At 54.1% G+C, this 27,138-nt stretch overlaps 2 protein-coding genes across 20 annotated transcripts in view; one reads left to right on the forward strand and one right to left on the reverse strand.

Moving 5' to 3' along the window:
- Window positions 1-4,664, reverse strand: part of IFT140 (intraflagellar transport 140) — a 98,510-nt gene extending 93,846 nt beyond the window's left edge. For 2 of the 6 annotated variants that reach the window (XM_078344224.1, XM_054242407.2), the window contains exons 1-2: window positions 4,608-4,664; window positions 3,018-3,217 (exon numbers count right to left, since the gene is read on the reverse strand). The gene's annotated coding sequence lies outside the window, so the exon portion shown is untranslated. Of the gene's footprint in view, window positions 1-2,798; window positions 3,218-4,607 lie in introns of all 6 variants that reach the window. The other 4 variants (XM_009008894.6, XM_035266448.3, XM_078344223.1 and 1 more) reach the window with 3 other exon arrangements.
- The window catches only part of CRAMP1 (cramped chromatin regulator 1), a 61,654-nt gene continuing 38,435 nt past the window's right edge, over window positions 3,920-27,138 (forward strand). For 4 of the 14 annotated variants that reach the window (XM_017978613.4, XM_078344241.1, XM_078344243.1 and 1 more), the window contains exons 1-4: window positions 6,145-6,421; window positions 8,303-8,649; window positions 18,673-18,866; window positions 24,752-24,905. In XM_017978613.4, coding sequence (XP_017834102.2) covers window positions 8,304-8,649; window positions 18,673-18,866; window positions 24,752-24,905 — 694 coding nt within the window. In that variant the 5' untranslated portion in view covers window positions 6,145-6,421; window position 8,303. Of the gene's footprint in view, window positions 4,679-6,144; window positions 6,422-7,613; window positions 7,737-7,790; window positions 7,887-8,302; window positions 8,650-18,672; window positions 18,867-24,751; window positions 24,906-27,138 lie in introns of those variants that run through there. The other 10 variants (XM_054242411.2, XM_078344238.1, XM_078344239.1 and 7 more) reach the window with 3 other exon arrangements.

Here is a 27,138-nt window from a genome sequence, read left to right on the forward strand (position 1 = left end):
GCAAGACCGCTGGCAACGTGAAAATGCCTTGTGGACCCAGCAGCCACCTGCTGTGAGGAGAGTGCCAACAGGGAGAAATACAGCATGAAAACAGGTCAGACCCAGAATTACCCCGGGCGTGAGAGAAACCAACACAGCTCACGCCAGCAGAGGAGGAAAGAAGAGCCCTGCAGCCTAAACCACACGTGCAGTCCTCGGTAACTGTCATTCCAGGCACTGAAGAACCATTTCTACTTCTGCACTCGCCTTTTCTTCCTTTTGAGACAGTCTCACTCTGTCGCCCAGGCTAGAGTGCAGTGGTACGATCACGGCTCACTGCAGCCTCAAACTCCTGAGCTGCAGTGAGCCTCCTACCTCAGCCTCTCAAGTAGCTGGGACTACAGACTTGCACTGCTCCACCCAGCTGATTTTTAAATAATTTCTGTAGACACAAGGTTTCGCTATGTTGCCCAGGCTGGTCTCAAACTCCTGAGCTAGGCAATCCTCCTGCCTCGGCCTCCCAAAGTGCTGGCATTACAGCCATGAGCCACTGGGTGCCTTTTCAACAACATTTTCAAACAAAATAAAAGCAAGCTGCTCCGGAAGAGAGTACCGGCACAGAAAAAACCAGTACTCAATTTCCAGTAAGGCACCAAATCCAAGACTGTCTCCTACCTCTGACTCACAGGGGCTAGAAGACAGAAGCCTCCCTCTGTTAGAGTCAGGAACACTCAGCCACAGCACAAGATGCTGAGCCTGATCAGTTACGTGAACTGAATCTCTCTCATTCTTCGTTTCAGATCTGGAAAACAGACACTTATTGTGCCTTTTCAGGAGGGGTAGGGTGATAAATGAAGTGACAGGCTGGTTACTGCTCACTTTTTTACACCATAGTCAACTTGGGGAAGTTGACTGGCAGAGAAGAGCTTATTTGTAGACTGGGCTGCCACCATCTAAAATTACTCAGGCTGGGTGTGGGGGCTCACGCCTGTCATCCTAGCACTTTGGGAGGCCAAGATGGGCAGACTGCCCGAGCTCAGGAGTTCAAGACCAGCCTGGGCAAAATAGCGAAACCCCCTCTCTACTAAAAATACAAAAAGTTAGCCAGGTGCAATGGTGCATGCCTATAATCCCAGCTATTCAGGAGACTGAGACAGAAGAATGGCCTGAACCCAGAAGGTGAAGGTTGCCGTGAGCTGAGATCCTGTCGCTGTACTCCAGCAACAGAGCCAGACTCCGTCTCAGAAAAACAAAATTCAATTTCATATCCATTATGACAACTATCAGAAAAGAGGATGTGGAGAAACTGGAATTGCTTGTACACTACTGCTGGGGATGTAAAATGGTGCACCTGCTGTGGAGGGGTCTGGCTGTTCCTGAAAACATGAAACATAGAATCAGCATCGGTTCCATCAGTTCCACTTCTGGGTAGATAGTTCCCAGTATCGAAAGGAACCTGAACAGGCATCTATGCAGCCATGTTCACTGCAGCATCATGCGCAATAGCTAAAAAGTAGCGGCAATCCAATGGCTACTGATGCATAAGTGCGCAGTGTCTATTTGTAGAGTGGAACATTAGTTAGGAAAAATTCTGACACGTTACAAGATGAAGCTTGAAGACAGAATGCTAAATGAAATGAACCAGACACAGCAAGACAAATGCTGTATGATTCACTTCTAGGAGGAACCCAGGGCAGTCAAATATGATAGAGACAGAAAGTAGCCAGGTGTAGTGGCTCACACCTGAAATCCCAACACTTTGGGAGGCCGATGCAGGCAGACTGCTGAGGTCAGGAGTTCGAGACCAGTCTGGCCAACATGGTGAAACCCTGTCTCTACTAAAAATACAAAAAAATTAGCTGGGTGTGGTGGCGTGCACCTGTAATCCCAGCTACTCGGGAGGCTGAGGCAGGGGAATTGCTTGAATGAGGGAGGTGGAAGTTGCAGTGAGCAGAGACTGTGCCACTGCACTCCAGCCCGGGCGAGAGAGAGAGAGACTCCAACTCAAAAACAAAAAGAAAGCAGAAGGGTGGTTGCCAGGGGTGGTGGAGGAGGAACAAGGAAAGATTTGCTTGGGATGACGAGAAGCTTCCGAAGATGACCGTGGTGATGGTGAAGCAACACCACGGATGCACTTAACGCCCCTGAACTGTATGCTCACGCATGGCTGAGACAGCAAACTTCGTTTTATGTATATTAAGCCACACTTAAAAAGGCTTAGGCCGGGCACGGTGCTTCACATCTGCAATCTCAACACTTTGGGAGGCCAAGGGGTTGGATTACTTGAGCCCAGAGGTTTGAGACTCATCTAGGTAACATAACCTTGTCTCTACAAAAAATTTAAAAATTAGCTCAGCGTGGGGGTGTATACCTGTAGTTCCAGGTCTCAGGAGGCCAAGGTAGGCAGACCGTTTGAGGCCAGGAGGTTGAGGCTGCAATGAGCTGTGACTGCAGCACTACAATCCAGCCTGGGTGATAAAGAGAGACCCTGTCTCAAAAATACAAACAAAAAAAATTGTTCAAAAATATTAGAGACCTGAGAAGTTCTGTCAGGAGAAAAGGGCACAATGGACAATGCTGCCTGCGGAGTGAAAACTGGGAAGACTGGTTTGGCTCTGCAGGACACACTCTTCCATGAGAAGCTGGAAGACACATGGGTATGTATGAGTGCACCATCATATATCAGATGCCGCCTTTCTCCTATGAATACAGGCCCTGAATACTAAACACAGTCATAGTTTTTGCTCTCACCACCGCAGACTACAGATTGGCAGACTATGGCCCTGGTGGTGTGGCTGGTTCCCTCTCCAGGCTCTCACCTGGCTGGAGGAGCAGGAGGCGGGTGGGAGTCAGAGGAGTCACATACATCGAGACAGCAGCACTGCACTCCAGCCTGGATAACAGAGTGAGACTTCGCCTCAAACGACAACAAAAACCCACAAACAAACAAAGAAACACCAGATCAAACTCTGGGCAATTTAACATAGCAAAGGAAACCTTTTGTAAAAATACAAAAAAATTAAAAATACATATTTTACTGGTTTAGAGAGAGGCCCCCAGGCTGGAGAGCAGCGGCGTGATCACAGCTCCCTGTAGCTGAAGTGATCCTCCTGCCCCAGTCTCCCAAGCAGCTGGGACTTTCTCTCCAAATGCGTTTTTACATGTTGCAACCAGCCAACGTTATAAATCCTGGGCGATGGGAAATCAGCGTCTAACAGTTTGCTCTGTGAAAATGTTTCTGTGAAAAATGAGTGATACGTCAGATCAACACTGTAATAAGCATGAAGGGAACCGACCTAATTATTTTCTTTCCGGCCTGGGGTTTTTCTAGGTCCCCCCCGCTTCGGGTGAGGGGCTCTTTCAGGGCCTGATGGCTCTGCTGTTGTCCTGTGCTTCTGCCCAGCGTCCCCATACAGCGTTACACTTCGTGGCTGCATTTAGACTTCGCTGTAAATGTGTTTCACTGCTCACGCGCTGCCCTCCGTGTTATCATTTCCACAGAGCGGGAGGAACCCAGCATTCCCAGCCCCTTAAAACAGTGCCTTGCACAGAACAGGCCCACACAGGTGAAGCCGTGTATTAGCAAGGAGAGAGATTCTTCCTGTCGTTAGTTATTAATATAAGAAACGGGTTGCAGGCCTGCCTGAATGAGCTTCATTTTTACACAATGTAAAATGTAACTGTTCATAGTTCCTTTCACCCGTATCTTAACAGGTTCCGAAAGAGCATTCCCTGTGTAGTTAAAAAAGAAAAGTGAACACAAGAAGGGGACCGGCTAACCGTAAACCAGGCACTTGGCGACAACCTACAACAGCATCGGTTTGGAGACAAGTCTCCTCCCTTTCCTCGAAACAAAGTCCTGGTCACCCGAACACAAAACTGGGAAATGTATCAACTTTGGGGAACCGGAAACACCGTATTTATTCTACCCGATTTCCTCCTCTCACGTTCGGGCGCCCAGCGTCTGCAGAGCCTCTCCAGGTGCCTCCGTTAAACCAGCTTTTGGGGAAGAATCTGTGAAGCGCATTCAGCTGAGCGGCGCACGGTCACAGGGCCCCCCGTACCCTTCCTCCTCGGCGACGCTGAGCAGGGAACCCCAGGACGGGGCTCCACGGTGGACTCTCAGGGCAGGCGCCCCGGGCCACCCTACAAAGCCTCGCCCTCCAGGCCACAGTCCAGAGCCTCCGGCCTGCTCGGGGTCCGCGCTGCCTCCGGCGGACCGTACTGAGAAACCGTGCGCGGGCGGGTCGATGCAACCCGGCGTGTGGACAAGCATGGGACGTTTCTGTTTTGGTCCCCTCGTCTGCCCCGCTTCACCTGCGGGGTGACCGCGCAGTCCACCTCCCCGGCCCGCCCATCCCAAAGGGACTCGCCCAGTGACCGGAATCCACCGCGATTCCAGGCCGTGCCGGGACCGCAGCCAACGTCCCACCGGCGATCTGGACCCCGCGCCAAGCCCGCCCCAGCCTCGATGGGACCCGCAAGAGGCTGCGGAGACTCGGCGGCGACGACATCGTGGGATCAGGCGGGAGGGTCCCGACGCCCGCCCCAGGTCAGGTCCTCGGCCCCAAACCCCCGCCTGGCTCCTAAGGGCCTGGGTCGGCCGCGGTAGTCCCAAGGCCACTTACCTCGGCCTGGCCGCTGAGCCGCCGCGCGTTGCCGGGACAACGGCGCGCCAGGAACGCGGAAACAGCCGAAGGTGAGCGAGGCTGCGCCGACGACGTCCGAACCGCCCCAAGCGGCCGGAAAGAGCCGAAGGCGCTCGGGCGCGCACTAGCGGCTCTGACACCCGAGCGCCGGGGCCCGGGTTCTTCTGCTCTCCGAGAGGGAAGGAGGGGCAGCGGCGCAGGGCCGGCGACGGGCCCCCTGTGTGTCGAGGGCGCGCTGTCACAACCCCGATCCCGCGGGGGGCCCTCCAGGTGGAGGAGGACCGCCGCCTCCTTCTCTCCCACGCATCTCGGGGCGGGGCGTTTCCCCCGCGGGCGGTCTCAGCCAGGGCCTTCGCTGGGCTCTGCTCATCTAGTCTAGGAGTGGAGGGCGTGGCTCGGCGTTTCTGGAAAACGCGATGCGCTCGGCAGTGTCCCGAGCTGTTGGGTAACTGGGGGCGTATGTCCCCCTCCGGGGCCCGGACGCCAGAGAACGGAGGGAGGCAGGGAGCGCCCCCCCGGGGGCCTCCAGAAAGCAGCTGGCGGCGGGGCGCGGGGTTCGCCCTGTGGGTCCAGCGCTTGGGAGGCCGGGGCGGGCGGATCGCTGGAGCCCAGGAGTTCGAGACCAGCCCGGGCAACATGACGAGATCCTGTCTCTACAGAAATCAACCAGGCGCGGTGGCTACGGGAGGCTGAAGGAGGAGGATGGCCCGAGCCCCGGGAGGCGGAGGCTGCAGCGAGCCGAGACCGCCCAGTGCACGCCACCCGGGGCGACAGAGAAAACAGAGAAAAAGAAAGGCTATGATTTGAGCCGGGGGCGGTGGTTCTCGCTTGTAATCCCAGCAATTTGGGAGGAAAAGGCGGGCGGATCCCTGGAGGTCAGGAGTTCGAGGCCAGCTTGGCCAACACGGTGAAAGCCCGTCTGTATTACAAAGAAATTAGCGCGCGTGGTGGCCGCGCCTGTCACCCCAGCTCCTCGGGAGGCTGGGGCAGGAGAATCACTGGAACGCGGCAGGCGGAGATGGCAGTGAGCCCAGACCGCGCCGCCCAGCCACGCCAACGTAGCGCAGAAGCACACACCCCACCCACGAAAGGGTGCGCGTATCTGCCCCACGCGCCCCCACGCTTCTCAGAACTCAGGTTCGCGCCGGAATCCAGTCCCCGAGCTACCGCGGCGTTTTCCTCTCACGTATCCGTCAACACGGCCGCGGCCAATCACAGCCTGGGTGCTGACCTATTGGCTGTCTGTTCACCAATCCGAAGAGACGCATGGTCCGCAAGGTCGCGGGGCTGGCGTCACAACACTACTCGCGACGCGGGCTCGCCTCCGACTCTTTCCCCGGGCTAGTGCGTGCGAGCGCGCCCGCCTGGCGCTAGCCAATGGGAGCGCAGTTTTGGGGAGTCGCGCCCGAAGAAACCTTGGGCGTGCTCGCCTCCGCGCTCGTCGCCCCGCCCCGCGCGCCCGCTCTCCCCGGCCCCGCCCCCGCGCGCCGTCCGTGCGGTCCCCACCGGCCGCCGTAGCCGGAACTGCTGCTGAGCGCGGCGGGCCGGCTTCTCAAGGCTGAGCGGCGGCAGCATTCGTGCCGGCAGCCCCCTCAGCCGCGCGCCGGCCCGCGGAGGGGACGTAACGGGTCGAGCTCTGGTCGGCCAGCCGCTTTTGAGGCGGACGACCAGCCCGGCATCGCGGCCTCACTGCAGCCGGCGCTCGGGTGCCGGGGCTGCCCGGCCCGGCTGGTTCTGCGGGCGCCCGGGGAGGCCCCGGGAAGCCAGGCTGCCGCCGGGCGTGGATGAAAAAGGTGACTGAGCCGGGGCGCCGGGGCTGTCACGGCGAGGCCCGTACGGGGGGTCCGTCGGGCGGCGCGGGAGAGCGCGGCGGGGCGTCGCTGCCACAGCGCGCGGTGTAGCCAGAACTGGCCTCAGGGCGACGGGGCGTCTGCTCCCCCATTTCGAGACGCCGGCGGGTGCGAGGGGGGCCAGGGCTCGAGGAGCTGCGCCTCCGAGAACGGCCAAGTCCCGCTGGGGGTTGTCGCGAAAAGGAGAGGCCATCCCTGTGCTCGCTGGGCTTCAGGGAAGGGTCTGGGCGCCGGTGCTTTGGGTGGCGAAGGGGCGCCCCGGGCTCGGACGGCGTCTGCGGTGCGGGGGCGGGTTCGTTTTGCCCAAGTCCGGGGCCCCGGGGCAGCGGGGTGCTCTGCTTCTAGCCCGAGAGAGGCCTTCGGAGATCTGGGTGCACGGAAGGCGGCGGACTGAGAACGAAGAGTGCGAGGTCCCCGCCACCAAAGCCCCGAAGCCGGGGTGTCGGTCGCGGTGGTTTCTGGTCCTTGGCAGAGTTTCTAAAGCGATGCCCAGGGTCAGTTCCCACCGGAGAAAGCGGCCACGGGTCCGTGTGTGGCCTGAACCTCGGGGCGGGCACTGTCGCGACGCTTGGCCCGTGTTCCGATCTCGGGAGGACGGGTCCTGTGTGAACGGCCAGCGTGGGCGCCTCGGTCGCCTGCTCCTGTGCGGGAAGTGTCCTCAGCAGCGGTGCGCCGCGCGGGCTCGGTCCGCGGAGGGATGGAACACGGAGCGTTTTCTGCCTCCTCGCACGTGCCCGGCCCGTTTCGGGGCTGAAGCTCCTGGTGTGTACCCCAGTCTCTTGGGCTTATTTTTATGGCTCTGCTTTCCGGGCTGCAGCGTTTTCAGTCACTGCGTTTCGTTGTTGACGTTTTTACAGAGCAAGGGGTGGCAAAGTTGCTGCAGGAATTTCGTTAGTCGTTGCCAAGAGTTTTCACAGCATCTTGTCCCGCTTGTCGCCCTTGGACCCGGACACACCCGGCTGTCACTGTCCCGCGTGCCTCCAGCCTGCCTCATGCAACAGGCTCCTTTGTTGCAAAAGCACTTTTAACGGGTGGATCCCGCGGGAGCGCACGTCTCCCACCCTGGGAAGGGGACTCCCAGAGACCCAGAGAGCTGGTTATTCTTTATGTCTTTAAAGATAAGCAGGCGTCCGGCGGCGTTGGCCACCATGGAGTTCCCCGTGCGGGCAGGGGAGCCCGCGCTTCTCCGGTCCCGGGGTGGATCTGGCCTCCTCCGCCCTCCTCCAGGGCCAACTCCGGGGGCTGGCGCGCCGGGCAGGTGCGCGGGACCCGGGAGCCCCGCGCGTTTCGGGGGGCGGGGAGGGGGTGGGACGAGGGGCGAGGGCTGGGGCTGCGGCCCGGCCGGCCGACGCGGCGCAGGGAGCGAGGCCGGCGCGCTGGGCCAGGCCATGAGCCGCGGCCCTGCCGGGTAGGTGGCAGCGGGCGGGGCGGCGGCCGAGACCCGCAGCCGTGCCCCGACCCGCGCCCGCGCCGGGCCTCCCATAGCCCCCGGGGCCGGGGCCGCGGCCGAGAAGGGTAGGGTAGGGTAGGGTCTGCGGAGCTGTCGCGCTCTCCCGCCGCGGGCTCGGGCGTCTGAACGCGGGTCTCGGCCAGGGGGCGTCCGGGGAGGCCCGGCAGGGTCCTGGGTCGGCGGGTAGGGCCGGGGGCGGCGGCGCGGGGGCGAAAGGGGCCGCGGCGGGCTCGGGCGGGCTCGGGCGGGCCGGGCCGAGCCGCCGAGAGGGGATTTGGAACAAACAACGGCGGCCATGTTGAGAGCGCGTCGGGGCCGCTAAACTTCCCGGCCTGCGCCCGCCTCACCGGCTGCCTCCCCTCTCCCGGCCGCAGGATGACAGTGAAGTTGGGCGACGGCGGCAGCGGGGAGGACGGGCTCAAGAAGCTGGGTAAGCGGGCGGCCGATGAGGAGTCCCTGGAAGGTGAAGGGGCCGGCGGCGCAGACGCGGCCGAGGAGAGCAGCGGCACAAAGAGGGAGGAGAAGAGCCCCCGGGCCGGTGCAGACGGCACCCCCGCACCCCCCAGCGCGCCCCAGGCGCCGTCTCCGCCGCAAGGCAGCCCCCAGGACCAGCACCACTTCCTCCGGTCTAGCGTGCGGCCGCAGAGCAAGAGGCCCAGGAAGGACCCTCCGAACGCCGTGGGGAGCGGCAACGCCGGTGGTCCGGGGCCCCGCGGAAAAGGTAGGGCGGCCCGTCCTCTCGGGAGACCCCAGCCCCTCTCCAGGGTGTGCCCCGGGGAAGAGGAACCCCTGTCCCAGCCGGGCTCCACCCCAGCTCACCCATCCCGCGGCCTGCACTGAGGCCCTCACTTGGGGTGGCGCTTAGCTGGGATGTGTCCCCTCTCTCCTTCGAAGAGGCTGCCACTTTTCTATATTTAAACTCTTTGAAGAGGCAGCCAGTATCCTTTCTTTGGAAGAGTCAAAGAAATCCCCTGAAGCTGTTTTCTTCCCAAAGGATCGTTGATGGTTTTCTGTGGTTGTCTGTTATGAACAGCGGACAATAGTTGAGAAAGGGGAAGAGAAGAAAATACCTGCTGTCTCTACAGACATCAGGAGGTGGAAACACGGCCAAGGCTCAGGGTTGTGAAACTCACTGCGGGGAGAAAGGATCCTTAGGGTCTGACTTGGACTCATTGTCCTCTCCGTCAAGTGTCCCTGGCTTGAGTAGGAAGGGCATAGAAGTGGGGCCCTTTGAGTTGCAACTGAGGTTTACTTCCGTGCCAAAGAAAGAAAAGACCTGATGCGAACAAGCAGCAGCTTGGGGTGGTTGCCGTTGTATCCCAAGGGGCTGGAGAATTGTTACTTAGCTGGGGTCTCCACCAAGATTGTAAGGAAACTGCCTGTCAGTTTTGTTTTCTGTGTGCCAGTACTTCATTGTCTGCTTTTATTCATATTCAGCCTGTGCTTTTCCTGACGCAGGTGAATGAATGGTTCTTCGATTTTTTTTGTTTCTGACTACCTTTGCAACACTTTGTATAAATAGCAAATGTAACGTCAATTTCCAGTGAGTTTCACGTGAAAAAAAAAAAAATCGCTACCTTCCTTGGGAAATGTTCATTTAAACTTAGTAAATGGTCCTGGTAGTTTTAAAAAGGAAATATATTAGGAACTAATGGGGAACCTGTTTTGGAGATCTGCGTCCCATTGAGCTCGCTTCTGCTGCTGCATTCTCAACCAAAGAAGGCTGGCCTCTGGGATCATGGCTTTAGTCACCGATAAAGAATTTTGTTAAAGGTGTAAATGTGAGTAACTTAGCTTGTTTCAGAATTTAAAATTTGCCTCATATAAACTTACTTTAGTGGTAAAATTGCCAGTCTTGGGAAAACATTACTGGCTTTGATTGTTCCTAGTTTTTTATTGCAGGTTACAGGTATGTCTAAGCTCATATAAGCTCTGTGGTGCCTTCAAAGGTTTGTTGTTTATGGTTCAGAAGCCCTGGACCTCAAGTCCAGCCAGCATTCGCCACCCCCATGTCCCTGGCCTCCAACCTTCCTCTGCCCCTTAACCTTCTTGGAGGTGCCTCTCTGTCGGGTGTCCTCAACTGTGAGACAAGAAACGAGGGCAGCTGCTTTACCTCCTTGAAGTGTGGCTGCTGAAAGGGAATAGTCATTGGTGTGAAAGCGCTGAGACATGTATGTGGCTACTTGTGTACAAGTGAAATGCCCCTAAGACGTTGGTGATCAGGTAGGTTTTTGGCAGTCAGGTGATGAGGGGAGGCTTGCTTTTGTCCGTATAGTTGAGAGCTGCTTGTTAAGGTGCAGGTTTCCTGAGCTCTCATGCTCAGTTGGCTGGCACTTGTGTTCCTGCTTCTTGTCCCACTGTGTGGCTTGGAGAAGCCTGGGACTTTTTATTATATTTTAATATTGGTAAAATGTAAATTTATTAGAATTGGTGCTCCTCATGACATATTCATTATCCCACTTTAGCAAACAAACAAGCTGTCATAGTGGCTTTTAGGAGAGGAGTAGGAAGTGGGTCTCCTTTCCATCACAGAACTTCTCAGCCACTGTCTGCCTCGGAGCTTCCCGGGAAGGAAGGCTGCCTGTCCGCTGCCATCTGCCTTCGTGCTCCTCTGTGCCTTTGGAGGCACTTCCCCGTGCGCAGGACATCCCCCACCACCAGTCTTTGGAGAGGCCTCTGCTCAGCCATCACCCCATCACCCGTCAGAAAAGAAGACCAGGTGGTGACGGTCGCCCTGCACCACTCTTCAGCTCACCTTCCAGAGGGATGCTCGGGGGAGAATTCTCTTATCATCTGGAGTGGCAAGCACCTGTCAGTGAGGAAACGATCCATTCTCTGTTTTTCAATTTTTCAGTTGAAAATGGTGTAAGTTCGGTTATGCATAAGGGATACGTAGCTCAATCACTGGCAGTTCCTTTGGTTGACTACTTAATGCCCGTGCCAATTTCAGTCTCAATGGGCCTGAGAGCCTTATAGCGAATTTGGAAGAAAAGACTTGGGGAGAAAAGGAAAGTCTCCTTGTTCGGCTTTTCTGCACACAACTGTGTTTTCTTTCTCTGCAAGAAGAGACTTTTTATTGACTTGAATGAAAAATACTTTTTTTTAGTACGATTTCAAATTTAAAAATTTTTGCATTGACATAGGGATAGTAGCTGAGATTTTGTGCCTGTGTGCCAGGCATCTTGCATCTCTGTGATTTTGCATTTAAATGAGTGAAGAAGCTGAAGTCCGTTGTTTAACTCATGTGCTCAACCTAAATAGAAGGTAAGCTGCAGACCAGAAATCCCAAAACAGACATTCCTGCAGCTGTACTACACCACCCAAGTGATTCTGGGACACGTTGGAGATCTGGGCTCAGAGCCACAGAAACTGTCTGTAAGACGTCGGTCGGGAGACACAGGCCTCACACTCCTCCTGTGAGGAGTGTTAACTGTTTGGCCAGTTAACGGTCTGGCTGGCTCTGGGCAAGCTAGTCCATCTTTTGGATAAAAGAAACACCTGCCTGAAGCCACAAGGTGCTTAATGCGCACCTGATACTTTTGCTATGAAAAATGTGTGCAGCTGCAAGATTATAAGACTGCAGGAGGAGGCTGCACAGGCGGGTGGGGTGGAGGCCCACCTGTGGGGTGAGTACAAGTCCCAGGAATGCTCTCGAGCTGGTGTTCTGCTGGGGCAGATGGAATGTGAGAACATTGGGGGTGGGGACAGAGACCTTCCGCTTATTTGGTCCCTTCACTCATCCCACAGAACTTCAGTTCCATCAAGGATGGGAAAACCAGGTAGTGTAGTCTGAAGGGACCGTCGTTTGTGTGTAGGAGGCAGCAAACGGCTGCAGAGTTTACTCTTCTTTATATTTTGTATAATCTGCGGCCTGCCTATAGTTTCTAGATGTTTCAAAAAGATGTTTTATAAAAGATTGTACCTGTAGTCCCAGCCACTCAGGAGGCTGAGGTGGGAGGATCCCTGGAGCCTGGGAGTTGGAGGCTGCAGTGAGCTGTGGACGCCGTGCTCCAGCCGGGGTGAGGCAGCAAGACCCTGTTTGAAAACGAAACTAAACATGAAGTAGGGAAGGCAACGTTTGAACATTGGTTTGAAGGCGGAGCTGACTTGCAAATACCTTTATACTTTGGATATTAAAACTCATTTCTGTTGTGACGTTGTCTGATGAAGTATACGTTCAGATTTTCACTTTTGTGTTTTATTTTAGGTTATATGAGGATATCAAGATATCAGAGAGATTATTCCGGATAGCAGAGTCAGAAATGTGAAAGTTAGTGTTGTCGTATAAAGTCGTGTATGGAAGCTCTTTGTCACGTGAAGTAACAACAGCATTTTTAACACTAAAGAACCGCATTAGAAACACCAGTAAAAGGTGACATTCCCAGGAGTTTGTAGTTTAGTTGGGATATCTTGAATTGCCTACAGGATGCAATCAGAAAATCTTAATGGTATTTGATGAAGAGGGCACATACTTTTATAGAAACAGTGGAGTTCTAGTTGTGTTTCTCTCAAATATTTGTGGGAGGAAAGGGAGAAACTTCTAGAGAGACAGCACTGGTCAGAGGATGTAGGAGGACGCTGAGCCTTGCAGGTACTGAGGATGTGAGTCCCAGCACAGAAGGGGACAGTATGCGTGACTCCAGGGGGTGTCCTGGAGACCATCAGGTTTCAGGTCAGCTTCAGAAACTGCAAGAGAACATTGCAGAGTCCGGTGACCCTGACCAGGGCTCTTGCAGGCATGCCTGGAGTATGGACCGGATCTTTAGAGTGACAGGTTCGGAGGAGTCCCTCTTTGCTCACTGACTGCCTGTCCTATAGAATGGAGTGGCAGCACTGTGTGTGCGTGACGATGGGGCTGGGTGGGGGAGGTTCAGGACTCAACTGCTGAGGTGACACCCTGCCCGCAACTTGGCTTGCTTGAAGGATTCCCCCGTGTGACCTTGGTGGAGGTGGTGTCCACAAAGCCCTGAGCCCCAACTGTATGTCCAAGACCAAAGCTGCCAGCACGAGCCTCTGATGTGATGTCCTCTGTTAGGAGAGACGCGGAATGCCTCAGGAGACGTGAAGGCGGACGAGTCGGGCCTCTGCAGTTGTGTACCATCCTTGGCCTCCAGGGAAGGGTCTCTGCTCTCTTACGCTGCAGACATAGGCCATGAGGACGCTTCCCTGTGCTAGAGATGCACTTGCACGAGCGGGTCTCGCCAGTGTCTTTCTAGCTGAGAATGAATGAAGCTTGGGGGAGACGCATGTCTTCACTGTGATCCTCACCTCTAGACCAGCCACTGACTCCCTCACGGTTGGTCTGCTGTGATTCTTGATTTTACTGCTCTGACCCTCAGAAGGAAGTTCACCAAACCACAAAAAGAGTGCTCCAGGACAGTGAGTGGATGTTACAGACGATGACATGGTGTCACTGGGCTTTTGTGTCTGACAGACATCTTCTAAAGGCCCAGTTCTGGCTGCCTTTTAGCCACGTGCCTTTGGGCGAGTCATTTAACTTCTCACCTTTCACAGGCTGATGGAGGGACCTTGAGGTTGGTGTCATCTACTACAACCCCAATCCTTCAGCCTTGTGCCAGCACAGCGTGTGCACTTGGCGTTCAGAGCTGTTTCGATGGCATGGCATGGGAACGCCTGTAGAAGGCTGCATGGTTCTTGCTGCCTGGTGACTTTGGCACTTTTATAGCCTCAGTTTCCCCATTTTTTTTTTAACCACATAATCCTACTAATAACTTCTGAAAGTATCCCCATTTCTAAAATGGAGATAACTACACCTTGTGACGACAGGCAGAAGCAGGGCATCTGAATGCATTTTAAAGGTGCCGTTTAAATGTAGCTTCTGTTATTTCCAGGCCTGCTGGGCAGTGAGTAGGTATGTGGCTTTGCGGGTGACCTGTTCAGCCCATGTCTCAACTTCCCCAGTTGAAAGATATGCATAATTTTGTCATCTTAAGGTAATACGAAGGAGTGCAGGTGGTGACATTCCAGGCCAACCCAGGACATGTGATGGGGAAGGGGACCTGTTGCAAAGAGCAGGTGGTCCAGCCTGTCGAGCTAGAGAGAGGGGTTGGCAATGGGGAGGGTGCACTGGGGCCACATGGTTGCACCCTCACAGCCCACTGCACAGCGGGCTGCAACAGGTGGTAGGGATTTGGGAGACCCTAGAGGAGGCTGTTGAAATTGTCTTGCTTGGGAAACGGTGCAGATGGGAGGGGGAAAGCAGGTGGCAAGCAGTGTGGCTGCTGGAGAACTGTGGTACTGACCAGGCTGAGTGGAAAGGTGGGTTCTGTTTGGGAGGACCTGGGTCCTAGTGGCCTGGGGTGTGCTGTCTGCGGCTGCTGTGGGGCAAAGGGAGTGTGGGGAGGCCCTTTAGGCGCCACGGGACTCCGTGCTGTCACAGAGCTCTTGCTGTGTGTGAGGCCTAGAACCAGGCTTGGGCATGGGAAAACCCCACATGGTTCTTGCTTTCAAAGAGCTCACTGTTGGCTGGGTGCAGTGGTTCACACCTGTAATCTCAGCAGTTTGGGCGGCCAAGGCGGGTGGATCACAAGGTCAGGAGTTCAAGACCTGCCTGGCCAAGATGATGAAACCCCATCAGTACTAAAAATACAAAAATTAGCTGGGCATGATGGTGGGCACCCAGTAGGCTGAGGCAGGAGAATCATTTGAACCCGGGAGCTGGCGGTTGCAGTGAGCTGAAATCACACCACTGCACTCCAGCATGGGCAGAAGAGCAAGACTCCATCTCAAAAACAACAAAGGAAACACCATCAGGGATCATGCTGTTGTAACCGCTTCCCTCCAGGCTGGTCAATGGTGCTCCCTATCGTGCAGACTATGCTCAGCCGCTGTGGTTTCAGCAGTATTCACAGACAGACCTGGTTTTGGCCTTCCGCTTTTCGCTGGGCGTCTTGCACCTGGAGAAGCCCCCCATGCCCACCTGGTTTTGTTTACATCGTCTTCTCTTTCCATCTCTTGCCTTTCTGTCATTTTTCTTGTTGCTTCTCTGTCTTCCCCTTCAATCATTACCTTCTGTTTTCATCTGAATTTCTCTGAGCTGAGTGTGGTCCTGCCCAGGTGGTCATCCGTGTATTGTGCTGGGTGCCTCTGCTCCCACTTTCTGTTTTCATTTTGCTTGACCTGGAGTCAGTGACCGAGCTACAGATCAAGCAGTGAAGCAGTTTCTGCATCTGAAATTTTAGGGATGAACCAGAGGCCACTTCAATTTCTGCTCTGAAGTCGTGGTTCTTTTTTTAAAAGCATTCCAAGTTTAGGCTGCATGTGGTGGACCATGCCTGTAATCCTAGCACTTTGGGAGGCTGAGGTGGATTGTCTGCACTCAGGAGTTCGAGACCAACCTGAGTAACATGGTGAAACCCCGTCTCTACTAAAGTACAAAAAATTAGCTAGGCATGGTGGTGTGCGCCTGTAATCCCAGCTACTTGAGAGGCTGACGTGCCAGAATTGCTTGAACCCCAGAGGCAAAGGGTGCACTGAGCCAAGATTGCACCACTGCACTCCAGCCTGGGTGCAGAGCAGGACTGCCTATCCAACACCACCAAAATGGAATAAAATAAAAAGTCTAGGATAATGGGCACCAAATATTAGAAAAGGTTACTGGTGGTGATTGGCTTTCTTTTCTGTTTTTTGGGTTTTAATAATCTGTTTTGTTTCACAAAGACAAGGTCTCCCTGTGTTGCTCAGGCTGGTCTTGAACTCATGAACTTAGGCAGTCTTCCTGCCTCAGCTACCCAGGTGTGTGCCACCAGGCCGGGGAATCTGCTTTTATTTTACTTTATTTTATTTTTTTAAGACAGTCTCTTGCTCTGTTGCCTAGGCTGGAGTGCAGTGGCTCAATCTTGGCTCACTGTAACCTCTGCCTCCCAGGTTCAAGTGATTCTTTTGTCTCAGCCTCCTGAGTATCTGGGATTATAGGCGTGTGCCACCATGCCTGGCTAATTTTGAATATTTAGTAGAGATGGGGTTTCACCTTGTTGGCCAGGCTGATCTCAAATTCCTGATCTCAAGTGATCCTCCCGCCTGGGCCTCCCAATGTAGCTGGGATTACAGGCGCCCACCACCCGACTAATTTTTGTATTTTTAGTAGAAATGGGGTATTACCATGTTGGCCAGGCTGGTTTTGAACTCCCAACCTCAGGTCTGCCTTCTTTTCTGAATGTCGATCTTGCTCTGCTTTTCTCTACTGAGGATGTGTCATTTCTAAAACAACAGCAGGAAGGGGAAGCCCCTTGCACCAGCCTCGGGCTTCTAGGAGGTGGCCTGCTCCGCTGAGGAGTAGGTGCCGCCTCGCCAGCCTCGCCAGCCTCGCCAGCCTCGCCAGCGCCGCCTCCACTGTTGTGCCTTCTTTCTTGTCTCAGGTGAGCTCTTGCCTCTCCACCTCTGAGAGCGCGTCCAGCTCAGACACTTCATTCTGTTAGCCTTTACTGTTGCATTCTCTTTGTCTTGGATCACCAGTGTTGTCATCCAGTAAAATCTCACAAAATTTAGCAAGACATCTGGATTATAGAATTTTAGGAAATTTATGTCTGTTACTTTTTCAAGTACATGGAATGCCAGCATGGGCTAGCAAAAATCAGCCTGATGTGTAACGGCAGGGCTGGTTAGCAAGTTGTGGTCTTGGGAGAAGAGAGTTTAGTGAGTGTTTGTTAGGGACCTGTAGATGGCTCTGAAAGCCTTTGTTGTGGGTGGTGCAGAGGTAGACAGGCGGTCCTTCCTGAAGTGACTCCACGTGAGGAATACAGGCTCCTAGGATTTAAGTTATGTTTCAAACGGCATCTGTAACCTGCCCTTCAACTTGGGAAGCACCAGGCTCATTAGGTCCTGGTTTGGTGAGGAATGGACAGGGCCAGATAACATGTGAGGTATTTCATGTGTAGCACAGAGCATACCTGGGTTTTGTTTCTTTTGTCTCTGCAGGATGGGAATGGAGCAGCTGGAGAGCAGCGTGGGTGGGACACACTTTTGACTCCTTGGCAGTGTGTTCTCGACTGTGAATGCTGGACATTCAGGTGCAGCACTGTCTGGCTGCTCTCTCTGCAATGACGGCCGCTTGTGGCCATTGACTACCAGAAATGGGGCTGGTGGGACTGAGAGGCTGTTTTTTCATTAAAATTTTTTTTTTTTTAAAGCGTGAATCTCTGTTGCCCAGACTGGTATGCAATGAATGGTGTGATTTCGCGTCGCTGCAACCTCTGCCTCCAAATTTGGAGGCAGACCCCCCCTGGGGGAGGTGCTGAGCTCCCAGCCTGCATGTGGCCACCCAGGCAGGGCCCTCTTCTTGGTCAACCAAGTAGTGGATCTGGATGGAAAAGCCTGTGATTGTCTCATTAGGAAAGCATCTTAACAGTAATCTACATCTGCTTGGATTTTGCTTTCTTTCTTTTTCTTGGGCGGGGGGCGGGGAGACATTCCGGCTGGAGCATAGTGGTGTGATCTCGGCTCACTGCAACCTCCACTACCTGGGTTCAAGCAATTTTCCTGCCTCTGCCTCCTGAGTTGCTAGGACTACAGGCGTGTGTCACCACACCCAGCTACTTTTTTTTGTATTTTTAGTAGAGAGGCCCAGGATGGTCTCACTCTCTTGACCTCATGATCCGCCTGCCTCAGCCTCCCAAAGTGCTGGGACTACAGGCATGAGCCACCGTGCCCCACCCCACCCCCGGTGTAATTTTTATATCTTTAGTAGAGATTTCATCATGTTGGGCAGGCTGGTCTATTAACTTTTGGCCTCAAGTGATCTCTGCCCGCCTTGACCTCCCAAAGTGCTGGGATTACAGGAGTGAGCTACCGTGTCCAGCCAGCTTTTGCTTTTTAAAGCATTTTTGTTCAGAGTTTGAAGATGTCCCAGCATTTTATGGTCCTAGTTTCATAAAAAGAGAACCCTGGTTATCACAGGGATATGCTGACAGTTCCCACTCCCCCTGCGAGGAGGAACTGAGGACTGGGTTAGGCCATAAAAAGTCTTATATGTGGTCTTTGACTCCTGCCACGCCACTGCCTCATCTCGGAGAAGCCTGGGGTTCTCGTCCACAGCTGAGGAGGGAAGCCGCCTCAGGTCTTCTTGGGCTTTTCCCTCCTAGCCTGGTCTCAGAGGACTCAGCTTGAGCTCAGGAACTGATGCTGTGATAGGATTTGCAAGGTTATCAGGCTGTTCTCAGGACACCACATTTTGTTGGTGGACATTGAGGATAAGGAGTTTTAAGACTAAAGATGCTTAGGCATTAAATGGTTCAAATTCTGAAGTATTGATTTTATCTAAAAGAAGGTAGTATCTTACACACATTGGAATGTTTTCTTGAGGTTGAATCTCAACCTAATTATTTGAAAAGATGGTAAGAATATTTCAGCCATCTTTGCTCATTTGCAAAAGCAACACGTGTGAAATGTGATGTGCGGCTTCAGTTTGCAGAGGGAAGGGATCTGTCTGCATTGTGGACAGTAGGTCTGAGGCTGCGGCATTGTTGTGCTGTTACACGGTTCCACATCAACTCTTGCTCCTTTTCTCATTGTAAAAACATTCGAGAGTCATTTGGCCGGGTAAGCACCCTGGCAGTCCTGAGCAGCCTCACTGGCACTGGTCTTGGGTGCTGCCTGCCAGCGTCCTTGGTTGAGGATTGTGGAATGGGACCTCGGGGCAGTGGGCCCTTCCCTCCCTCAGGCCCTCTGCTCTGCCCGGCCCACCAGCTTTCTGGAACAGATCACTGTACAGTGCTTTCTCTCCAAGGAGCCGAAGGTGGAGGATCATCATCTGGAAATGTGTCTGGGGTTGCCTCTGCTGCCCCTGCAGGGGCCTCGCGCTCCTCCTCCCGGAACTTAGGGTCTTCTGGTGGTGAGAAAGAAGAAGGCAAAAAGGTCCGGCGGCAGTGGGAGTCGTGGAGCACCGAGGACAAGAACACCTTCTTCGAGGGGCTGTACGAGGTGAGTGGGCCGTGGAGGCATCCCTCCTGGAGCCCTGCCCTCCACTCCCTGTGCTTGCCCTCTGCGGTTAGATTCTGGAATGCAGGTTCCTGGGGACCCCACAGTGGCTGAGGTGGGTGTGGGCCCCAAGCCTTGCCCACTGACGTTGGATGTTTATCTCCTCATTGAAATGTTAGAAGCTATTACTGGTGAGGTGACTGTGAGGAGGGGTTTTTGTGTGTTTCTTTTATTTCCTTTCAGAAATTCTCACCCCTTGTCTCTCAAAGATGTTCTTGACTGAGGGCCTTCCATTTGTGCTGAGTGAGCTGATTCAGGAGGGATGGCCTCTGAGGGGAGGCACAAGGGGGTACTTGCCTTAGGGGCTGGCATGGCTGAGAAACCTAATAAGATGTTACGCTGACTTGGGACAAAACAGAAAGTTCTAAAGAAGCCACTGCCCAGTGAATGGCCGTGCTCCCTGTGGGCCAGGGGCACCTGCATGTTTTATTTCCTCATCCCCGTAATTATCGTGAGCATACTTTTTAACGCTGATTGCGCTTTTCACAGTGTTTGATAGGTCTTTTGCTCTGTATTTCTTTTAACGCTGTAAATATTCTCCTTGCCTGTGTGCTCACTGTGTGCTTTTGTAAAAACACCATATTGGAGCACAGCCATGGCCAGAGTGGATGTACTGTCTGCGGCTGATCCCACTGCAGTGGCACAATTGAAGAGCTACACCAGACAGGGTGCCCTCGAGGCCCCAGCCAGCCACTTCTCCGCTTGGCCATTCCTGTGTGGTTAAGGACGACGGGTCCTTCCAGATTCTGTTGTTGTAAGTAACGCTGTGATGAACATCTGTGTGCGCATTTCGTATTTTAAACTACTTTGGCATACAGTATTAGAGGTAGGTTTGTGATCAGTGAGCCTGGGTCTTTTTTTTTGTAGATGAGTCTCACTTTGTCGCCCAGGTTGGAGTGCAGTGGTGCGATCTCGGCTCGCTGCAACCTCTGCCTCCCGGGTTCAAGCAATTCTCCTGCCTCAGCGTTCTGAGTAGCTGGGATGACAGGCACCCACCACCACACCCAGCTAAATTTTTGTATTTTAGTAGAGACGGGATTTCACTGTGTTGCCCAGGCTGGTCTCGAACTCCTGAGGTCAGGCAGTCTGCCCGCCTCTGCCTCCCACGAGCCTTGTTCTTTTAACAGCGAATTAATTGGGGTGATGGAGAAGTCCCGCCAAGCCTGGTAAGCAGAATGCTCAAGAAAGGAATGGAGCCGCTGGAGTTTAAAGCACGAGGTGTTAGACATTAGAAAAGGAGACACTTCTGAACGTGGGCGCGAGACTTGACTGCAGCGCCCCACGGCCGGGGCTGCTCCTGCCCGGGCTTCAGGTTAGGTTTTGCCCAACCCAGGCAGACGGCCTGCCTTGTTAGTGTGGCTTGACTCTGACTGTCCAAAGAGCAATGTGCATGAGTCCCGTTTCAGTAGACGTGAAGTCAGTTAGACACAGTCATGTGTCCTTTCTTCCCTTCGAAGGTTCTCGAGTACAGCAAGGAGGCTGTTTCTGTCAGATTCCAGCCCCAAACCGTGCCTTTAAGCTGTTTGTTGGGCTTGGAGGACCTGCGATTCCAGAATGTTTTCAGAATCAGCAACCATTGCTGATCCTTGCCTGAAACAGTTACTTCTGTGGTGTGGCCCTTCCTCCTGTTGAGACTGTAGCCTCTGTAGGAGGGTCTGGCTACCCGGGAGAAGCAGACGTCGTTGTCCATTAAAAGCAGAGCAGGAGGTCCTGGTTAATGACCCACCCTTTTGCTTTACTCAGTTTATCTTGTTTCCTTCTCATTGGGTTAGGTTGCCCTTTGGAGTTTTTCTGCCAGGCAGATGCTTCTTTTGAGGGGTTCTGGAATGCTGAATTAGTAATAATAATTAATAATAGGCTGTTTTGACCATGTAATGCTTTCTGTTATGGGTTTTCTGTATCTGAGTATGTTTATGAGAGAGAGCGAGGGCAAGAGAGAGGACATGGTTTTATTCTGTTTTTGTTTTGAAACAGAGTTTCACTCTTCTCACCCAGGCTAGAGTGCAGTGGCACGATCTCGGCTAACTACAACCGTGATTCTTCTGCCTCAGCCTCCCCAGTAGCTGGGATTACAGGTTCCTGCCACCACACCCAGCTAATGTTTGTATTTTTAGTAGAGACCAGGTTTCACCAAGTGGGTCAGGCTGGTCTCGAACTCCTGACCTCAGGTGATCCATCTGCTTCAGCCTCCCAAAGTGCTGGGATGACAGGGGTGAGCCATGACACCGGGCCAAACGCGTTTTATTTCTGCATTGTGTGTCTCACCAAATCTAGGTGGGCCTCTGGTGGGGTCTTGATGTATGACCGACTGGCCAGTGGCAGTGTGACCGTGACCCCTCGAGTTGTGGGTGACAGTGGCTGGGCACAGGCCTCTGAGGAGCGAGGCTCCCCCCTCGTTGTCATGGCCACCGCTGCCTTTTTGGTGCCTCCCTGGGAAGGACGCAGCAAGGCTGGTTGGGGCCCAACTGGATGCAGGATCCCTCTGCCGTCACTGGGCCTCAGCTGGTCACCCTTGATCATGGTGATCAAGCAGGAGAACTCTCTCCTGCTTCAGCTGCTCTCCAGGCAAGAGTGCTACCCCTGCCCACCCTAATTTGGGCAGTGCTGGGCACGCTCGGACTGACCCCTGTCCAGTTATGGCATGTCTAGACTTCTCCCTGTAGCCAGGGAGGGTGTTCACCTGTGGCAGGGCACTTCCTCCCTCCTCTCAGTACCCTCCCATTTCAGCAGCAGGTCTGCACAGACCCATCCCTGACTTCTTTCATCTTCCCATTCCTGCTTATATCCGTCCACCGTCCATGCTTGTTTCTTCTATACAGTTCTTGATTTCCCACACGACAGCCACACAGCCAGCACCCTGTGCTTCCTGCTCACTGTCTGCAGAACGGCTGCAGCTTTGGCTCTGGTCTCTGTGCTCCGTGGTGCTCCCCTTTTCTGTCCCCACCTGTGCCTTCCCCATCTCTGTGCAGGCAGCCGGGGGCGTCCTTGGCCTGTTAGCATCTCCGTGGCTCTGTGGATACTGCAGATTTCTGTCCCTGCACCCCAGACAGCTTTCCGATACTTTGAGTCCTGCCTGTCTTGTTGTCGTTGCTGTCAGCATCGATATGTCTGGTTCCTGACCCAGGACAGAGCACTCTCGCCACACTGGGAATACGGAAAAGCTTCTGCCCAGTGGGGCTTGCAGCCTTGGAGACACATGGCGAGTGCAACACAGATGCCCCAGGTCTTTAGGAGGCAGCAGAGGCTAAGAACATGTGAGCAGGAGGCCTGGAACCTGGGTTCTCAGGGAACCTCTGAGCAGACGGCGCAGCAGTGACATGCAGAGGCTATCAGTTTGCTTCGTCAAGGTTCTCACTGAGGCCCAGGGAACGTGGGGAGGGCTGGGCCTGCCTGGACCCTGGAGGAAGGTAGTTCACACTCTCCTTCACCTCTTTATGCTTTACTTGCCATTCCTTTTGAAAAACAATGAACTAGCTTTACTTTTTCTAAAGGTTTTGATTTTTCATTTTATTTGTGCACCAGGGCCAGCCCTTCACCCTCCAGCCCACAGCAACTTCTCTCTTCACCTCCCTCAGCCCCTGTGTTGCTGGGAGTCACAGACCCTCAAATGTGTAAATGTGTTCACCGCAATGCCACCTCTCCGCCACCCAGCTCACCTCACAGTCCCACAGCTGCCAAGAGGCCTCTGAGGTAGACAGGGTTGGGGGCCAGCACCCCAACAGTCCCCAGGTTTCAATTTCCTTGAGGTCCCTAGTTACTACCCCTTGGCCCCCATCGTCATGTTTTTTTATATTTTTAATTTAAAAGACATCGCTTTTTTTTAGTCAGTCTTGCTTTGTCACCCAGGCTGGAGTACAGGAGTGCCATCTTAGCTCACTACAACCTTGACCTCCCGGGCTCCAGTGATGATCCTCCTGCCTCAGCCTTTTAAGCAGCCAGGAGTACAGACGTGTTGCACCATGCCTGACTCATTTTTAGGTTTTTTTGTGGAGATAGGGTCTCGCTATGTTGCCCAAACTGGTCTCAAACTCCTGGGCTCAAGCAATTCTCCTGCCTTGGCCTCCCAAAGTGTTGGGATTACAGGCGTGAGCCACCACTTGGCGCCCTTAACTTTTCATTTGGAAACATTTCAGACCTTTAAAGAGTTGCACAAAGCAGGTCCCCTCCAGCCACGCTGTGAGGATTTGAGCACAGACACCGCCCTGCCTGCTCATCTGCAGGTGGGATTCAGATTACCGGGGCTCCCACTCATGTCCAGACTGGTCAGGATGCTGCACGCACTCAGCTGCCCTAACTCCTCGGTCTCACGTAACCTGGGACAGCTTCTGGGTTTTCGTTTGTTTCCATGGTTTTTGTCTTTGATGATCTCGATACTTGTGGAGACTCACAGCCTGTTGGTTGCTCGAGTGTCCCTTGTGTCAGTTAGGATTGCTCTGCAGCTTCCTCATGATTCTGTCTTGTTACGCATTTCCGTCAAGAATTCCACAACAGCGATACCACGTCCTCCTCGGCACATCCGGTGGCCGGCCCGAGGTGGTCTCTCCGCCTCCGTCCTGGTGGTGGTTTGCCTTGCTTGCTGCACTCAGGTGGCCTCCCCCAGGTCGCAGCACGGTGGGTCATGGCTTGCCTTTGAAGCTATGTGAATGCCATGTTTTCATCATTCTTGCTCCCACCGGTTTTAGCACCGTTGCTGTCTCCCCTGGAGCACTTGTCACCGTGCTGTTTGCTCACCACGAGGACCTTCGGTCTCCGGCATTCTTTCTACGTTTGCGGATTGGGAGTCCTGTGCCGAGAAGAGTGTGCCTGCTCCCCACATGTGTAGTTCTTCTATTACTTACACTCATGTAGACTTGGGGATGTCGGGTTTATTCTGGGGATCATAATCCATCATGCCATTGTTGGCTTTCTGGCCCTATTAGTTTTCCATTTGGCCACTGGGAGTCTCAGGCTGGCCCCTGCATCCTCTCCGCATGTCCCTGTTGCCCGTCAGCGTGTTTTCATTTGCTGGTGCCACCAGGCCTTCCAGACACAGTGGCTGCTCACAGCTTTGCAGTCAGCTCCTTTTCCTGGAGCCCTGCTTCCCTTTGCAAAGTGATATTTAGAGACCAGGACCTTGGTGCTAGGAGTGCTTGTCACTGCTGAGCCTTTCCAGTACCTCAGGAGCTTGACTTTGAGGAGGCGACCAAATGCTCGGTTCTCTGCAGCAGTGGCTGAAACAGCACTGAGGTGACGCTGTTCTCTGGAACACAAGTTCTCTTCTGAATCTAAGGCACGCTCAGCTTTTGCACAGAAGCTTCAAAGAAGGGTTGGCCTCCAGGTGTAATCAGTATGTTCTGTGTGGTTCGCTTACTAAATGTTCACGTTTGCTGTCCTTGTTTGAATGCGCACTCTGTGTTTAGGACTGAAGCAGTGAGGGTGTTTCTGGCCTGTTCTTCAGGACGCCGCAACTGCTGCATGGCTTCTCTTGTCTTCCAGAGCCTTTCTTCATGGAGGTGTCTCATTCCATGGTCTCTGAAGAACTCTAGCCATTAAGCCATTTGTCCAAGTGCTGAGCCTGATGCTTCTCCTGTCTGGGGTACTTGCCTCTTTGGTATCCGTGTGCTCTGATTGTTCCACAACTGGTTTCATTGCTCCTTTATCCTGATTAAAACCTAAGGTTCCAGGGAATCAAAGTTGAAATTCATACACGGAGAAGAGCTGGGAAGGGCAGCTTGCTTGTTTGTGGCCTGCCTCTTTTCTCCTTTCTGCGAGCCTTGGAAAGGGTCCACCTCGCACAGAAAGCTGCATTCTTTTAACCCCTGAACTTTTGTCATGGAATTATTTTCCAGCATGGGAAGGACTTTGAAGCGATTCAGAACAACATTGCCCTGAAGTACAAGAAGAAAGGCAAGCCAGCGAGCATGGTGAAGAACAAGGAGCAGGTCCGCCACTTCTACTACCGCACCTGGCACAAGATCACCAAGTACATCGACTTTGACCATGGTGAGTGCCCCACGGCCAGGCTCGGGGGTGCGCACGGGCAAGGCCGGCTTTTGCTCGGAGCACAGCTTCCAGGAAGCCCGCCGGGCCTGCTCTCTGGCATTTTCCCACCAGCTGCTGGGCTCCTTGCCTTGTGGCGTTTGGCTGATCGTGTGCCGTCTAATTCGGTCAAACCAAATTGCCAGAAAGCAGCCCACATCCCAGGCTCCGAGGTTCTTTCCACTGCTTTTCTGAGCTGTGGCTTGTGTGTTTCTAGTGACTCTGAGTGCGCATGGGTTCTCGGTCCCTCACTCACCTAGAGCCTGTGGTCTCCACTGCAAATGATGGCACTGTGGTCTAGCAAGGGGCTTGGGCTGTAGGCACCGTGCCTGGCTCTGGTCTTCCTGGGGGATGGCCAGCCTTCTCAGGTTTCTTTCTGTCTATACTGGGACCCGGGTCTGTGCAGGCCCTTTTTCATTCACGGGACCAAGTCATCCCCAGGTATGATTCTGGCTCTGACTCAGAGCACCCTTTGGCTGCTGATGGCTTCTCCAAGCGATGCTTTGTCCATCACCATCTCTGCCTTCAGGAGGCTCAGCCACCTCCTGCCTGTGCCTGTCGGAACCACCTCTCCAGCAGCGTCCCTGTGCTGGGCCCTGCTCTTCCTGCAGCTTCATGCACAGCATGATCCTTCCAGATGCACTCTCGGGGCTCCCCGCTGCCTTCTGACCCTTCTTTCAGACGTCTTGTGTTCCGACACAGGGTACCTGGACTGTGGCTATGCCGCCACTCCCTGTGCCCTTGCCTGTGCCTCGTGGTGACCTAAAGTCCCTCGCCTTGGCCGTTCCCTGTTGTGTCCTCTGGGCAGATTATGGTATTTTGACCGTGGTGCATTGGCATTGCCCAGAGCTTTGAGAAGAGCCAGTACCCAGCTCCCCTGTCTGACTGGGGCAGATCCCTGAGGGCTGCAGATAGCCCCTGCCCACTGCACAACTTCACTGAAGAAGCTCTGCTGGGAGTTGTCGCTGTTTCTGGAGATCCATGGAAACAGCTGTTGGTCTCTGCAGGTTAGGGGCGCCCCTTGATTCGGGTTTGCTGCCCGTGCGGCTTTGATTGTTTAGGTTAGGGCGCCCCTTGATTTGGGTTTGCTGCCCGTGCGGCTTTGATTGTTTAGGTTAGGGCGCCCCTTGATTCGGGTTTGCTGCCAGTACGGGTTTGCTGCCAGTGCAGCTTTGCTTGTTTGCTTTAGGTATCTATGTGACCATTAACATAAGAGTTTCTGCTGACCTCACTTGTTCATGGCGCGTTCCCTCCGTTTCGTCCTGTTTTCTACCTGCGCTGGTCTTCCCATGTCCAGCTCACTTGTTCATGGCGCGTTCCCTCCGTTTCGTCCTGTTTTCTACCTGCGCTGGTCTTCCCACGTCCAGCTCACTTGTTCATGGCGCGTTGCCTCCGTTTCGTCCTGTTTTCTACCTGCGCTGGTCTTCCCATGTCCAGCTCACTTGCTTATTTGGAATCTCAGCACTGATCGGATTCCGTCACCCAAGGCTGTTGTGATTAATGTCAGGTTGTGGTGAGTGCCTCGGCCTTCCACAGTGGCACGCAGCACTGAGTTTTCAGTGTCGGCCTCTTTTGGTGTGAACTGTCCTTTGCGCTCTTCGTTACTACCTTTGTGAAAGTCAGCCCGTGAGAGCGGATCCACGATCCACAATGGCTGGTCCTGAAAACTCTGGTCTTGAAAAGCGAGGAAGCTGGCCAGCAGTGGAGGGGACTGGGCGGCTGTTTGGTAGATAAAGTATAGAGAGAGGGATGGGACTCCAGGAGATTCAGTCCGGAGTGCTTTGCGTGAACCACCTGCGGGCAGCGTGGGCAGCGTCTTCGGACCTTCAGGCTCGTGGCACAGACTCATCTGTTCTGAGGTTCAAGTGCACGTTCTGCCTGCCACCTGGACTCTCTCCCATGTCAGTTTCAGAAGGCAGTCAAAGCAAACATTTCTTGCCTATTCTTGTTACCTTTCCCTGTTGTACACTCCGAATCCTAAACTTCCCTGGCGTGTGGAGGCGTCATTCCTCTTTGGCCCTTCTCTCCGTCTAGGGTGAAGGGATTTTAAATGCTCCCTCACACCTCTGTGGGGGTCATACCCAACACGGGTCCTTTCCCCTTCTCCATGTGGATCCCTGTGCTTCCCTCACACGCTGTTTCCCCCTCTTCCTGATCTGGCACAGCAGGCTCCTGCAGCCTTGGTGTTTCCTGTTCG

This window comes from Callithrix jacchus, chromosome 12, assembly GCF_049354715.1.
Source record: "Callithrix jacchus isolate 240 chromosome 12, calJac240_pri, whole genome shotgun sequence".
NCBI classification, from domain to species: Eukaryota; Metazoa; Chordata; class Mammalia; order Primates; family Cebidae; genus Callithrix; species Callithrix jacchus.